General features: G+C 37.1%; 1 protein-coding gene across 3 annotated transcripts in view; it reads left to right on the top strand.

Moving 5' to 3' along the window:
* Positions 1-17,283, top strand: part of Arhgap18 (Rho GTPase activating protein 18) — a 137,241-nt gene that overhangs the window by 91,602 nt on the left and 28,356 nt on the right. For all 3 annotated transcript variants that reach the window (XM_013026879.1, XM_013026880.1, XM_013026881.1), the window contains exons 6-8: positions 8,501-8,666; positions 10,702-10,793; positions 15,376-15,453. In XM_013026879.1, the coding sequence (XP_012882333.1) occupies positions 8,501-8,666; positions 10,702-10,793; positions 15,376-15,453 (336 nt within the window). The remainder of the gene's footprint in view (positions 1-8,500; positions 8,667-10,701; positions 10,794-15,375; positions 15,454-17,283) is intronic.

Below are 17,283 nucleotides of genomic sequence, written 5' to 3'. Positions count from 1 at the left end.
TCATAGAGAATCAGCAATTATTAATATTTCATAACTTATCTATATCTGTTGTATATGTATGGTGCTGACATATAATTTCTTTAGAGATTTCCAAGTATATACAAACAAAACAGTTATAAAATATAGATGAAACTGGACACTAACATGTTAGCTAAATTTAATAGACTCATGAAAATAGTTGCAGTCATCACAAGATGTTTGTTTAGGGCTTGTCACTTCTCTTCTCCATGTGGGATTTGAGGGGACATATGTTGCATTGCCTGTCTTATTTGTTTAGGTGTTTTTGAATTAAGACCTCTCTCTGATAATCTTTTTCTTTAATATTTTTGAAGAGTGCAGAATAATTTTCTGGATTTGTCTAGTTTCTCCCTTGTGACTGGATTCAAGTTAGGCATTAAATATGAACTGCACAGATTGTTTCTGCCTCTGATTGCATTATCACAACAGGTGCATGCTGTCAGGTGGTCACTACTAATGATGGAAGTTTGGTCACAAACTTGACTAAGGAAATGTTCACTTGTTCTCCTTAGAATAACTTTTTCTACTGTGCAATTTACACTAAGCTGCAGTCTTTGAAACAAGGTAGATCTAGGTGATAGCAACTTTGTGTGTGTGTGTGTGTGTGTGTGTGTGTGTGTGCGTGCGCGTGTGCGCGCGCACGTGTGCATGCACGCGGGACCTGGGGTTTGCACTCAGGATCTGGGCACTGTCCTTGAGCTTTTGTGCTCAAGACCAGTGATCTACCACTTAAGTCACAGATCTATTTGCCATTTCTTTTGTAGTTAATTGAGGAATATCATATGCTTTCCTGCTAGGTAGGGCTGACTTTGAGCTGTATCCTCAGATCTCACACTCCTAAGTAGCTAGGATTACAGGCAGGAGTCACCAGCACTTGGCAATGATAGGAACATTTTGCCCAGTGATTTCGTCATCCCCAGGTAAACTTGTCTGAAACCATTAACTCTTGTTGGAGAAACATTGATTTTCTGATTCCATTATACCTTCTATATTATTTGTTTGGCAATCTTCTATAATTGGCTTTCCTTTTCTCTTTTCGGTTTTAAATGACATGTTTGACTGGTGACTTCTTTTTTTTTCATTCAGTGTTTTATAAACCAGTGTAATTTCTTTTTGATGTTCAAATTTACACCACCTTTGCCAGTGAGAGCCCCTTCCAGCTGGTTTCTCTCCTATTTTATCATGCTCTCATCATTCTTGTGCTTTTTTTTCCTTCGTAGCACAAGATGTTCTGAGTTCACCTTGTAATTTTCTCCCCTCAGACTTGAAAGCAGCCAAGCCTTCAAGAAACTGATTCCTTTCAGAAGCAAATGACATTTATGATCCAAGATCTATGTACATGGTTCTCATTATTCCTGAATACCTTGAAAATATATTAATTTACTGAGAATAGCACTCATGCAAGTGCTACAATAAATGATAGCATAAGCTTTCAAATACTCTTATCCAACCTCCAAGCTCAATAATGACGTTCAGTCTGTATCCCTTTCCAATTTCTTATTCTCTTTTATTTTGAAACAGCCCTGAATTATACTTATCATCTATAAATATTTATGTTTCTAATAAACAGAGATTTTTTACAACATATGTTGTTGTTATAACTTAAGATAGGCTAACAAGCTCTTTAAAGCAAATATTCAGTGTTCAAATACGAAATTGTATACTAAATTTCATATTCTTTTTGTACAGTTTGATAGTCTATATCTTGCAATTGGCTGATAGGTCTTTTAGACTCTACATCTATCCTTTTTCCTATTTTTTCTCTCTTCCTTGTATTTTTTCCTTCCTCCTTACTTTTCTTTTGTCTCTTTCCCTTCATGCCTCTTCCTCACCGTCTCCCCCCCCCCCCATTGGTCCATCTGTCCCTCTCTCTCTCTTCCTCAAAATTCATTGGTTAAAGAAGATTTGTTATTGATCTGTAAACAATTTTTTCCTTTGGTTAATTCTATCTTTTTTTTTTTTTTGTCGGTTGTGGGCCTGAACTCTGAGCCTGGGCACTGTCCCTCAGCTCTTCAGCTCAAGGTTAGCACTCTACCACTTTAGTCACAGCGCCACTTCCGGCTTTTTCTGCTTATGTGGTGCTGAAGAATCGAACCCAGGGCCTCATGCGTGCAAGGCAAGCACTCTACCACTGGGCCACCTTCCCAGCCCCCTTTGGTTAATTCTATACCCATAGTGTAATTTGACATCTTTTTCTTTATAAATTAGCTGACTATAATATATTAGATTTAGGTCCAGTGCTTTTTGTCAAGACGTCTTTAAATATGTGACAGTATATTTTTTTTCCAGGAGAGACAACATTTTTCTGTTTTTGTTGAAATTAATTGTTATAATGGACCCATACTTAGATTTATTAGTTTACTGATGTTTGTAAAATGATATTGTAGTATTTTGTTTTCTTTGTCATTTCATTCGGATATTTCTTTTTCTTTTTCTTTTTTATTTGTTGGCCATAGGGCCTGAACTCTTGGCCTGGGCGCTGTCCCTCAGCTCTTCAGCTCAAGGCTAGCGCCCTACCACTTGAGCCACAGTGCCCCTTGCAGCTTCTTTCTGCCTTTGTGGTGCTGAGAAATCAAACCCAGGGCCTCATGCATATGAGGCAAGCACTCTACCACTGAGCCAACTTTCCAGCCCTCACTTGGATGTGTCTTTTAGGAAAAGTTCCCTCAATGTACTCACTTAGAATCCATTTCACTATTGACCAGTTCATGTTGTTTGGTGTTTATTTTATAAAAGCAGTGTCTTAGTTCATGGATTCATACATATTTGACACAACTCTCGATAAATGCCCAGGCTATCTAGAATAGTTTCTGCTGTAGACCTAAAATTGTCTACTTCTGTGAAAATCCCTGGTTCTATTTAGTAGAAATACAGTTTTGAACACTGGGAGTGTTTAGTTCTCAGAGGTGATCATGACTTTCAAGTCTTCTCAAAAGACAGACATGTATCTTCTCTCTTCCATGTAGAGAACTGTAATTCTTGGAAATGTCAGGTTATATATTTAGAATAACACATGAGCACTTGTTTAGTCTATGTTGTAGTAATGCACGGCTTTCTCAGAATAACAATGCTTACCACCTTCAATCTGAACACTAGAAATGCTTTAAACTTGGTTTTCTTCAGCTGTTTGTGTCCCTGGGATAGATTATTAGGCTTCAGGTTGCTTTTCATTGTTAATCTCTTCATGGTCATGCTATTAGCTGCATACCTGCCCAAATGCATTTGCTTCATTTTATTCACAACTTCGAGATTGCTCTTATGAAAGGTAATTTTATTTCATAATAGTATAAAATATTTATATAGTCCAGAGGTCATAGCCAATAACAAACATATCTGAAAAGTCTAGCTTGGAGCAGGGTACCCATAGTTCATGCCTGTAATCCTAACAATTTAAGGGAGGTTGAGATTGCAAGAATTGAAGTTCAGGCGAGAGTGAATAGCAAAGTCTGAAAAATGTTGTCTCCATAGGGGAAGCTGGAAATGGTGTGTCCCTGTGAACCCAGCTATGATGGGGAGCTTATAGTAAGTAGTTGGATTGCAGCTAAAGTACTCACCTATGCAGACAGCAAGACCTAAAAATAGCAAGCAAAAATACAAGGTTGGAGGCCTAAGTCAGTGGCAGAGCACCTGCATAGCAATTGTGAGGAACCAAAATTACAAGTCTAGGATTTTTTCCCCCTTGAGTTAATCAGCTTTTAGTTTCACCTCTTAGATGCAAATTTTAATTTTAAAATTATGGCTTATCCATCAGTGTTGGATCAGTGGCCCACGCTACGTATTTGATTTCATTGATTTACATTTGACTTTGTAGTGTAGTCTCCAGACCACACCATAGTAGTATAAGGAAATACTTCTCATTTCTTTTTATAGAATGTGGTCCTCTCCAGTGAGGCTATACCATGATTTATTAAACCTGTCCCATGACAGGCATCTGATTCTTTCAAAATTACTTATAAACCTGGAAGAATCATTTTTTAATCCCCAGTGGGAAAAATTAATGGAGTTGGCAAAATTTTGGCATAAGTGATAACCTACACTCCCAGAATCTTCTTAAGAAAACGGAAGTTTTCTAACTGATTATTGATTCAAACAATTGAATAGAATTAGTCCTATTTAACAGGTTTGCATTCAGCTACCCGCTTGGTTTGGTTCATGTTGTTTCTACATTGAAGAATGGTGTTTCTACTTCCTCTCAGTTTGCCAACAAATCCTTCATTCACCTTCTGAGGTGAGCTCAGTATTTCTCTTTCCCACATAGTCTTGCCCCATGGTGAACTTAATGTTAATAAAATGCTTGAAATAATTTTTTTTTTTTTTTGGATCTGGTCGTGGGGCCTGAACTCTGGGCCTGGGCGCTGTCCCTCAGCTTTTCAGCTCAAGGCTAGCACTCTACCACTTGAGCCACAGTGCCACTTCCGGCTTTTTTCTTTTTGCAAGGCAAGCAAGTGCTCTACTACTGAGCCACCTTCCCAGCCCCTTGAAATAATTTCTTATTAGTAACATGCTTTCAGTTTTTGTTTGTTTTGTTTTGTTTTTGTTGGTCATTGGGCTTGAACTCTGGGTCTGGGCACTGTCTCTAAGCTCTTCAGCTCAAGACGAGCACTCTACCACTTGAGCCACAGCACCACTACTGGTTTTCTGGTGGTTTATTGGAGATAAGAGTCTCACAGACTTTCCTGCCCAGGCTGGCTTTGAACTGCGATCCTCAGATCTTAACCTCCTGAATAGCTAGGATTATAGGTGTGAGCCACCGGTGCCCAGCTCACATACTTTCAGTTTTGTATATATGCATCTATTCATTTCTACATTCATTTTCTTGAAATTTGTCTTCTAGAAGACAAGAACATGGTGTAAAGTCTCTTCAGGACCTTAAAGTGGTTAATGAACTGATTACTTAGTCACTACACAGAAGTGGATGTCTAAGCAGATAAAACTTTTAAGTTCCCTTTGTATTCCATGCTCTTCTGCTCTGTAAGTGAGCAAGAGGCTTTATGAAATATACAGCTCTCCTTAACCTCATTTTACCTTCATTTCATTTTTCATAGTGCATCGAGCAGTCTTTGTTGGTTGTTTATGATCTCTTGGAGTGGATTTATATTTCTGAAATATGAAGATCTGTTTTTTATAACTCTGAATGTTGTACTCCATAATGTGTACACAGTCAGACCCAGAAATTACGCTCTGGAATTATTTCATTCATTAGTCAGATGATCTCTGTGGAATAGATATTATTATCCCTATTTTTCAAATGAGCAAACAGGTTACATAGACGTATACCAGGGCTTGACCTCAGTGACTAAGCTTTTGAAGCTTTTCTCTTTCTTTCCAAGTTGAAGCTAGAGTGATTTGATAAATAGAAAAGTGAAGAAATCATCAGTAATGATGATTACTGATTAAATGCCCAGTCCTTCTCTTACACCATAACGTACACTAAAGAGGGGGTATAGTCATGGAGCGCTAACTAGCTATTTTATGTAACATATAGGAGCCCCTGATCTTTTAACTTTTGAATTTTATCCTTTGCTTTAAACGTGTTAAAAAAGACAAAAAGAGCTTTTCTCCTACTGAAAATCTGCTGTCTTCTCTTAACCCAAGGAACTGAACCATCCAGTCTATTAGCTCAACAAAGACAAAAATGAAATAAAAAAATGAAACAGGAAGCTTCATACATATTTAAAGCAGCCACTATGAATTAAACATTGGGATAAAGGACTAACTCCTTCATTAAGCACTGTGTTAAAATAAATAAAAAAATAAATAAGTTTATGACATATTGCTAGGTAAATCAAACATTTGAATTAAGAATATTTCAGGTTTCTCTAAATATTTACCATGAGTAATGCTTTAAATAATTACATTGCATGTATTTGATTAGACCAAAAGCAACTGATTTCAGCGAAACATTTAGGACTTTATTTTTTAATGTGTTAATGGGTAAATATGATTGTTCCAGAAAATAAAGCCATTAACAGAAATATGGGGCCTGGCATGGGAACAATGAGATAAGTTTTACAGGAAGCTCAAGTTTTATGTAAAGCTTAGGCTTGGGATGTGGTTCGTTGGTAGCATACTCGCCTTCATGACAAAGCCAGGAACTAGAAGAAGAAAACATTAAAACTCAGAGAAAATCAGAAGACTCTGAAGAATATTAGTGAGAGTTTTTTTTTTAGCCTCACCAAGGGTGATTCTGTGCTTTTCTCCTTGAGGGTTATGTCTTTATTCATTCAGTAGACCATAGCAGAGTAGTTGAAGCATGCCAGCCCTGTGGTTAAGAGGTTTAAGGGTAGTGAAGATGTAGCTCCTGTCCTTGAAGGAAGAACAGTCCTAGATCAGCAGCTATCAACTCAAATTTATACCGCCAGCCTGGTGGTTGGGAAAATCGGGTAGAACAGATTGATTACTGAGCAAAGGATTCAGAGATCTGAATTTGTACCCTAGGTCACTGGTTATGTGTCTGTGCTTAATCTTTTAATACTGAGCCTCAGTTTCCCCATCATTTTTACCCTGTAATGACTTTTATCAAATATACTAAATATGAGTGTTATCTTTAGCTATAATAATTTTTCTTTGTCATAATATTTAGTAGAAATGGAATTTATGAATATTAAATAATTTTAAAAGTTAAATGAAAATATAATGTAGTAATCTTCCTTTCTTCTTTTCTTTCTTCCTTTTTTCTTTTTTTTTTGGGGTGTGTGTGTGTGTTGGTTCTGAGACTGGAACTTGGGACCTGAATGTTGTCCCTGAGCACTCATTTTGTTCAGGTCTAATGCTCTAATACTTGAGCCTCAGTTCCATGTTGGGCAGTTACTTAGAGATAAGAATCTCACAGGGGTGGGAAGGTGGCTCAGTGGTAGAGTGCTTGCCTTGCATGCATGAGGCTCTGGGTTCGATTCCTCAGCACCACATAAGCAAAAAAGCCTGAAGTGGCGCTGTGGCTCAAGTGGTAGAGCGCTAGCCTTGAGCTGAAGAGCTGAGGGACAGCACCCAGGCCCAGAGTTCAGGCCCCACAACTGGACGCCCCCCCCCCCAAAAAAAAAAAGAATCTCACAAACTTTCCTGCTCAGGCTGGCTTCGAACCACAATGGACAAGTGTCATTTACCCTCCTGAGTAGCTAGCATTACAAGAGTAGTAACAGCAGCTTTTTGAATGTTTACTATGTTCCCTTTGATTTTTATCACATCATACCTAATGAGGAGGAGCCGGGCATTACTCCTGGAGGATGCATTGAGGGCCTCTGCTTTCGGATGTCTCATACTGATGTTAGATCAAAACGTGTTGATGGCAGCATTCAAAAATCAGCAAACCAGAAAGAAGAAAAGGGAATCAGATGGATAACCTTTGTAATTAAATAAGGAAGGCTGGGGTAAACTCCCCACTTGTAATATTGATGACAATTTTTTTTTTTTGTCAGTTGGAGGGCTTGAACTCTGGGCCTGGGCGCTGTCCCTCAGCTCTTCAGCTCAAGGCTAGCACTCTACCACTTGAGCCACAGTGCCATATCTAATGACAAAATTTTTATCCATCTATAGATAATGACTATTGTTTTATGTAGCAAACACAGCAGTACTGTCATTTTCATTAAACATGCCAGAGAAAGTTGTTTTATGTCTTGCTTTCTTATATTTCGTGTGTTTAATGTTAAAGATAGTAGATGATTTGAGACAAGTACAAAACAGCAGACATACCACTTGTCTGCATTCCTACTGATGAAAGAAATAAGCACCTCAAAGTAGTTTGGAAGTCTGAACATTTAAGCCTGATCTGAGAGTTTAGAATTAGGTGACCTCCTTCAGTGAATTGCCAAATCATATAGATAGCTAGTAAATAGTTGGAAGACTGGTAAGCCTCTGTCTCTAAACTTCTGTGCCCAACTCTCCTTTGTTCTATAACCTTTCATACTAATGTTATATCTTTAATGACAGAAGATATATCATGTATACAAAGTATATGCCTTTATACTCTATGCACAAACTCATGGCTACCATTTACCTTGTTCTTCCTCCTGATTATCTTTCTCATGTTTTCTAACTTTTCCGCCTCTTGCCCTCCTCATGATTCATGCCTGACTTCTAATCTTTGGTTCTTTATTAAACATTTATTTATTTTTATGATCATTAAGTAGTTACATAAAAGGGTTTCAATTCAGCAGTTATGAGTATAATCTCAAAGTACTGTCTTCTTCGGGCTCATTGCTGCTGTTGTCCATAGTAACATTGGTATTAGTCCACGCTGTCCATGGTCAGATTCCATTAGTCAGAATTCAGATATAAACTCTTGAACTCTCCACGGTTTCAAGATCCTCAGAATAATCAATCACTCTATGGCCTTTGGTTGCACTGAGGACCAAACTCAGCCTGGCAGTTAGCATTTTGATACATTTCTTTGACACAATATAAGTGTGACTTCTTTATACGATTGCAGTTCTCTGCTTTTGTCTATGAAAGAAATTAAGTATTGTATTAATTACATTTATTTCAGAGTTTCAGATTGCCAAAAGATAAGACAGGTACCACAAAGATCGGGGACCTGGCATCTCAGGACATGAAGAAAGTTCGCCGTTTAGCCCTGATTGAATTGACTGCCCTCTACGATGTATTGGGCATTGAACTGAAGCAACAGAAAGCTGTGAAAATCAAAACAAAAGGTAATCTTGAAAATGGAAAAGGTATATTTACTTCTAAGTTGGTAGAATGCACTTTTTAGAGTATTCCTAGAGAAAATATCTACAAAGTTAACCAAAATTTGACTATATCTAGAGTTCAGGTTATAAAATATTGCCTTCAAAATTGCTAAAAATATACTGTGCAGTAAATTATAGAAAAAAAGACACAATCAAATCATTCCCACAGAAAGAAATTTTAATTCAAGGAAATATAATTTCTGTGTTTTCTCCTTTGAATACTGCATATGAAAAATACATTTTGGTACAGCTATTTATTTCTAAAATCAGATCTTGACAAATGACTCTGGTTGATCTTTCAAGATTACTTTTGCTTATTCATTACATGAGAAACATGCAGTAGTCAAGACCCTGTCCCTTTGTTCAAGTACATGGAGTTTTTTAGCTATTTTACAGAGACATTCTCCTTATATTAAAAAAAATCATGTAGTGTGACATATAACACCCCTAGGTTGTATTCAGTTTCCATTTTTGTCATCTTTCTTTTATAAGCTGCTTGTTTTATCCATTGCATTAATAAAATTTATTTTGGATGAGATGATAAAGAACAAATACCTTCAGGGTTTTGTTTCTCTATGTTTTATTGGTCTGGAAAACCAGCTAATTCTCTATTGACAAAGCTTTGCTGTTCAGGAATCACTGTCCTCTTGTTTAACCTAAAAGGTGTCTTCTAAGAAGGCACCAAGGAGGAGGATTAGTGAGTTGCTATGGTAACGTTAGCCAAGATAAGTGATTTAGGTTTTAGAGGCAAGTTTTCTCTCTAGGACTGAAGGGTCTCTTTTCTACATTTCCTTCAGAGCCCCCTCATGTTGTACCCTGAATACCTCATTTTGTGCTCTTAGAGTATTTTAGCTCAAGGACAAGATGGTAAAATTCTAAGTAAATGTGTCTGTTGTTTCTCATAATTTATTGTAGAGAATGAAGACCTTAGGTGTCTTTTTAGAAGCTCATCTCCAATAATAAAATACTCATATAATTGAACAACTGTGACTCCATAGTTAAGTTTTTTTAACGTGGCTTACAGAGATATTTTTCAAATTATTTTTGTTTTTATGCTGATTTTAGAATTGCAGGCTAACAGAAAAATATTGTTTGTATTAAAGCTATCCTTGTTTAAATAGTGGCCATTCTTTCCACTTTTTAAAATACATCTGTATCTCTCATTCAATATGTTTAGATTATACATTGGATGCCTGGAATTCTTGAGATCATTTTTTTTCTTGATTTTCCTTTATTTTCTGGGTTTTTTTCCCTTTCTCTAACTATAAAACTATTTACCAGGTTATTGGCATTTGTTGAATGGCATTGTAGTGTCTAATGTCTGTTTCACACTACAAGGTCATCTCCTTCAGTTTCTTATGTGTAGTAAGGTCAGAGCTTTCAACTTCTAGGGTAACTACTCAGATGGGAGTGAGCTGGACTTTCTGGGTAGAGGCTGTACTCATATCAGACCCAAGACACATGGTACTGATTTAGAAAAGTCAGTAATTCCCAAGTATATAAAGCTAGCCATTCACATTTAAGAATTCTAAGTATCCACTGTATTTTCTAAAGAAAAACATTCATAGAAGTGCATCATGATGTTGATTGATTTCTAAGAAAGTAAGGATTTATATTTAGCTCTATTGTGGAATGTTGAATGTCAGTTTCATATGGAAGAGACCAGTGGCATTTTATTTGAAGCCAGAGCTTTTAATTTGATAGTACTTAGTGAATTGTTTGAATATTTTGCATCTTCTTACAGCAGTCTTTTTCGTTATGTGGCAGTCTGTCCTTTATAATTCAGTGATTATTTATAATCATTCCAGCTGTCTTTCCCTGATGGTTGACTCTCTTAAGGTGGGACTGAGATTCTGGTATTGGGCTGTATGTCATTTCCTTAGCAGGAACTCAATAAAAACTTTGATTATATGACAATATCAGAAACCTTTTGCTCTTAAGCTTTTGCCTAGTATTGTATAGATCAATGAAAGTGAAGACCTTTGTTTTCTTGTTTCAGATTCTGGTCTTTTTGGTGTCCCATTGACCACATTATTAGAACAAGATCAGAGGAAAGTGCCAGGAACCCGAATACCCTTGATCTTTCAAAAAGTAAGTCAGTCTGACTGGTCAGTGTAGAAAGAGCCAATATAAGCTAAAAGTGGAATTGTTCATTTATACTACCATAACATAGTTTTTTTTTTTAGTTGATATGCTGTTTTATTTTTTACTTTGGTTTTCTATTCAGGAAGGAAATTTGTTTCAAGGGTTCATAATTTTTCTTTCACAGCGATGTTTCTTGTGTTATTACTGTAACTGTGATTACCTGGCATCGTTTTCCTGTCTTCTATTAGCTGGCTTTGTATAATTGAGATTTCAATTCTATAATACATAGGGCTGAGAACTGCTTCTAAATTTCTAGGGAATTCAATCTTCATGAATATTTCATGCCCGTATGTATTTCCCAAGCTTTCCTATTTACAGTGAGGATGTCCAATTTAATTTACCAGTGCCTATGTCCAAAGTAGGTAAAGGAACCATAAAGTAGAATTAGAAAATGATTGCTAAACTATCAAGTTGCTTGTGTAGTCAACACTCAATTATTCATAAGGAGCTTATCTGTAGCAATAAAAAAAATACATGTGAATCTAACCTCTCAGTTATCATTGTTCACATACACAGATTACATATGATAAAAACTAGAGAATGCAATGAGAAAATGAAGGCAGATCAGCTGAAGACAACCAAAGCTATAGATCCTTTGTGATAGCCCAGGTATTTCACAGTTTCCGAAAATTCTGGGACAGCAGAAATTGACTTGCAGTTGATTGACTCAACAATTTTAAGTAATCCCAATGCTCTATCTATGTGGCACTTCTTCTGTTCTAGGATCAGGCAATTTCCTGTCTTACCTCCTAGTCATTGGTGCCTTTATTATTCTGTCTGCCATTGCATTCATACCTGTGTCTCCAGTTTAGTTCTCTTCTGCACAGTTTATCCTACTCGTCAGCCTCTGCCAGCCACAGCCTGAAAAGCCTCTATCCGTATGAATACTTGTCAACTGTTCCTGTGAACAAAAGACTATAGTCTATACAATCAAATTCTTCTAATGTCAATAAAAGGCATGCTTTACTATAGACAGATGGCTTTACAAAGCAAAAATCTCAGCAACTGCCTCCTCATATATGTGTTAGTCAGGGTTACCCAGAGAAACAGAACTAATAGGATATATGCAAGGGAGAGATAGAAAGATTTATTTTAAAGAATTTTCTCAGATTCTTAAAGGGACTGGGAAGCCTCAACATTATTATGTATATGTATACATATACATATACATATGTATGTATCCATCTACAGCCTATAAACGGGCAAAAGTTAGTGTTGCAGACTTAGGACAGAATTGCTGTGGCAATGAAAACTTTAGTCTTTGCTTTTATTGACTTCAGTTGATGAGATGGGGACCACTACTTTATCAGAGAGTGACCTGCCATATTGAAATAGATGATTCACATGTCAATCTCCTTTTAAAAAAGAAGTACTATCAGTGAAACATTTTAGATTTGTGTTTGATTGAACAATTAGTTAGGTTCTATAGCCTAGCCAGGATAACCATTCCCCACTGCACCAAGTTCACTAAACTCTAAGGTCCAGTGGTGCTTCCTGACCAAGCTGAGTCCCCCTCAGGAAATATCTCCCTTTGTTATTTCTTGCTTTTTATTGTTTATTTAGTTAGTTATTCTATACTTTTGATCTGGTTGACATCCTGGCAGCCTACTCTGTTTGAAGTATTGGATAACAACCCTAAGTGAATTTTTTCACATAGAAAACAAAGGGAGTGTAAAGAGCTTACTGATAGTGACGCTCATCTATTTGCATCTTCCCTGCACTGTGAACAATAAATCACAGAGATCTATTGTGAGGAGTATATTTTGATTCATCAGCTGACAGTACCACTAGGTCTTCCCTCAATTTTGTAAAGAAGAAAAAGGAAATTATTGATTTACCAAAAGAGTTATTACCAGTCTTCAGAGGATTCTACTTTAACTTTTTGAGAACATGTACCCAAGAAAGGCACTGACAAAAATTTATCTAATATTGATTAAATATTAATTATATCTTTTATGCTTTTCTTTTTTTTCTCAGAGACACATTGTTATAGTCATGCTCCCAGACAGGGTTGGATAACTAGACATGTTGATTTTATTTTATGAAAAAGTCCACTCTATAACCTATTTTGGTTGTTCAAATCATGTTTTGATTGTTCAACTATGCAGCCACATCAGGCACTCTTGGTGTCAAAAGAAATTCTGACTGCTGGATGCCAGGGACTCATGCCTGGAATCCTAGCAACTCAGGAGGCTGAGGTCTAGAGGATCTTGAGTTTTAATGTTACACAAGGAAGAAGGTAAAACTTCATCTTCAATCAACCAGCAAAATGCTGGGTTGGAGGTCTAGCTCAAGTTTTAGTGAGCCAGCCAAGTGAGTTAAAGCAAGTCTAACTTCATTGCCATTTATGAACTTTGCAGTTCATATATGTATATAAACTAATGATAAACTACAAAACATATAAGTTTCTAAAAACAATATAAATATATAGATAAATATGTTTCCAAGTCTTTCCAAATAAAAAGGACAATGTCATTCTTTCTGATAGAAACATAAAATTCCATTGTGTATATATACCACATTTTCTTGATCCATTCATCTATTGAGGGGTATCTGAGTTGGTTCCATATCATATCTATGGTAAATAATGCTTCAGTGAACATAGTTGTGCTGGTAGCTTTAGTGTGGCCTTGCTTGTGATCATTTGGATAAATGCCCAGGAGTGGGATTGCTGGATCCTAGGGGAGTTCTATGTTTAATCTTTTGAGGAGCTTCCATCCTGCTTTCCAGAGTAAGGGGAAATAAAATGAAAATTGGTTGTACATTGAATATTTATATTGAAAAATACCTGTCTATTCTAAAATCATTATTAAGTTTCTGCTTTGGATTTCTATCCAATGTAACTTGAAAAATGTGATCTTGGAAACTCTGAATTGTAACAAATCATGCCATTCATCGATCAGACATGCTTCAAATAGTAACAAATCCTTAGGAGGATAATTTTATTTTTATTTTTGTTATTTAATTAATTATTTATTTTGGTGCTGGAGGTGGGGCCCCAACTCTGGGCCTGGTACTGCCCCTTAGTTTTCTCTACTCAAGGCTAGTACTTGACCATTTGAGCCATACCCTTAGGAGAACCACAAGGCTGTTCTTTTCTTCACTTTCACCTGGCTAGATCAGTTTAAACTCATTGTTAGGCCATAATCTCATTCACGGACAGGAAAAGTCAGATTACCAGGGAAAATCCACCAGACATCCCTGGTGCAGGTATTATGATACAGCAAACTTCAGAATATCTAGACAAATAGCACAAGACTTTCTTTATGAGTCCATGTTTCACATGTCATAGACATTTTATAAGCAAGGTCAACCCAGAGAGGGCTGTGTGCTTTATAGTATCTTGGTTAACCATTAGCAGAAGATTCCTTAAAAAAAAAGTTTCAAATTTTTAACCTTGTTTTGTGCCCTGGAAGATTTTATGCCTCAGGCTGTTTAGAGACTAAACATTTTACTAAGATTGCAAAAGGGTAGGCCTAGATCTGTCTTTCATCAAGAAGAAGGCTTTTATGAAATGGGGTGGCTTTAGGAAGGATGCTAGTAACTGCCTTGTATTTAAACTGGGAGCAGGGAAATTGATTTCCTTAAACACAGCAGAATACCCCAATAGTCTTGTGCCTTGCCCAGGAAAGTATATTCCTACTTTCTAAATGCATAGTAACTCCACCAGGAAGCTAACAGCCCCTTTGCCTTCTTCGTAGCTTTTAGTTTCTCACACACACCCCAAAAAACAGGTAAGAATGCCCCAGTCCTAGCACAAAAGCATATTGCTTTAACTTTACCACTAATGATTTAAAATTAATACTAGCAACCAATGTGTGTGTGTGTGTGTGTGTGTGTGTGTGTGTGCACGTGTGCACATGTGCATATGTGCATATAGATACTGGGACTTTAACTCTAGGCCTAGGAACTGTCCATTAGTATTTTTCTTCTCAAGGTTGATGCTCCACCACTTGATTCACACTTCCACCTCTGGCTTTTGGGTTGTAAATTGCAGGTAAGAGTCTTGTGGACTTTCCTTTCTGGGCTGGCTTTGAACTTCAATCCACCGATCTGACCCTCTTAAGAAGCTTGGATTACAGGCATGAACCACTGGCACCTGTCCTAAATTTTTTTAAATCTTCATATTATAAACAGTTTTTTTTCTTGAAACAAACCAAATGTGTAAATATTAGAATTCCATGAGGTATCTTTGATTGTACACAGTACAATCAGAAGAAGAAATAAATGTTCTTGTTGCTTTTAAACAGAGTATATCTTCATTTTTTTGGGTGTGGAGTCACCACAGCTATTATGTGAAATAATACACTTCTGTGACAAAGTAAAATAAGACTTAACTCTTTTCCAAATTATAGCCAAAGTTGTTGGACTTTGTATTTTGAAGGATGGTTCTGAAATCACATTCAAACCTCCATAAAATCCAGTTGACGTGTCATTGTAATCAGCTTTCATTTATTTATATGTGAAACAGATGTTAAATTGTACTCCTCATAAATGCCAACATCAGAATGTTTTTGTTTTTCCACAGCTGATTTCTCGAATTGAAGAGGGAGGTTTGGAAACAGAAGGCCTCCTACGAATACCTGGAGCTGCCATGAGAATCAAGGTAAGATGACCTTTTATTCTGCTTATGTGACATTTTATCGTTTAATCATGCATCCGCAGGTTAAAAGCCAGTTTACTCTACTCTCCTTCATTCCTGGATACAACAAAGTGGTTTAAAGTAAAGCAATAAAACCACCTCACATTCAGCTTAGATTCAGTTTTTCTACAACCTCTTCTGGTTTTGTGTTTTTATTTATTTTTAAAAATTTTTCTAAATCACCCTCTTACCTATAATTCCTTATGAGGAAAAGAACCTGAGGTCTCAAAATATTAATAGGAGGTTTTGGTGATGATTTAGTCATGAGTCATAGCAGCTGTGTTTTTATCTTAAAAAGGTCAAGATTGTTAAGACTCCAGCAGGTGAAGAGATTAGGAGCCCTGAAAATAGTGCCCATATATTGTTATGATCAACTGGAGAAATGAGGCTGATGGTCATGGTTCCTTATTTCACTGCAGTCAGCATAGCCTCTGTCAGGTGACAGAGGTGACTTGGTCCCTGGACTTCCCAATTAGGTGCCTCCTTGTCCCCTGGCCCTTTGTTTTTGCTCAATGGCATTTCTTTCCAATTATCCCAGGGTACCTTCTGTTTTATCTGTGTGCCTCAAGTCCTGTCTGGGGAATGAATCGTCCAGTGGAGGCACAATACAGATGAATGAGCCTCTAGGTGATGCACACTACATATGCTTTTTAAGAAGTTTACATTTATAGAAGAGTCTTATTTGAAAGTACACTTGTATCTAGAAAATTAACCTAGCCTTTTTTTTTTTGGAGAATAGTCTTTTTTCTTGTTACTTTATCTTCAAAACTCATCTTTAGCTCTGAAGAGATAGCCTAAGAAAAATGCTCCTCATTGTCTCCCTGACTTTGAAAACTCAGGCAGAAAATAGGGAAAACATCTTGTCTGTTGATTTTCTTTGAACCTCTTTGATAGGAAAAACTTGGGAGTTGATCAGGATGCAGTGGGTTTCAGTGGTTGTACCTCTGTGACTACTAGCGCTGTGGGCACCCCAGCTCTGGAATTACTGTGCATGCATCCCACTGCTGGCATTTTAGAACCACTAGCATCAGCCTACGTTATGCTACATACAATGACCTCATTTTCGTAGTTTCTGTAGCCTGATATACCCCACTCTCAGATTCAAGCTTGGTACTCCCTGGGTTTGGTGGCTGAGGCATTGAGGTCTCCAAAGCTGTCTGGGGGTATTTGTGTGTTTGGTAAGGGGTGTTTGTGATTTTGACAATTTGCTATTGTCTCATTTTATAACCAGCAACTAAGGCAGGCTCACCACCAGTCCTAGACATTGTATTTTATTCTGAGATCATTCCTGTCCAGAAGGTGGTTCTCTTCCAAAAGCATAATTCTTCAGGAGCAGTGAACTTGGCTCCTGTCATTAATGTCAGCAGGAATAGTGTTTTTCAGCTGACTGTTTAAAGCAATCAGGCCATCCTTAGTGGAGTGGGATGACCAACTCACAGGAGTCAAAAATATGTTTTCTGTAGTACAAAATGGCCAATATAATGAGGATTTAACTATAAGCCAGGAGCGTTGGCAGAAGGACAAATGAACGTAGTTTCTAAGAAGGCCAATTAATGGATTCAGCAGGTCAACTGTTCAACACACCCTGTTGTCATAGACTAGAGAATGTACCAGCTGGTCCATCGTAAATAAGTTAAATGAGCAAAATTTTGGCTGTTTTCTTGCTTATCCCTTCAATTTTTTTCTGTACTCTTCTCTTCCCTCCCTTTTCTGCACATCCATCTCCCTTTGCTGCCTTTCCTTTCCTCCCTCATTCTTTCTCTCTTCACTTTTCTCCTATATTTCTTTGTCTCT

Source organism: Dipodomys ordii, unplaced genomic scaffold, assembly GCF_000151885.1.
Source record: "Dipodomys ordii isolate 6190 unplaced genomic scaffold, Dord_2.0 Scaffold97, whole genome shotgun sequence".
Lineage (NCBI taxonomy): Eukaryota > Metazoa > Chordata > Mammalia > Rodentia > Heteromyidae > Dipodomys > Dipodomys ordii.
This window is presented reverse-complemented; position numbering and strand designations above follow the sequence as displayed.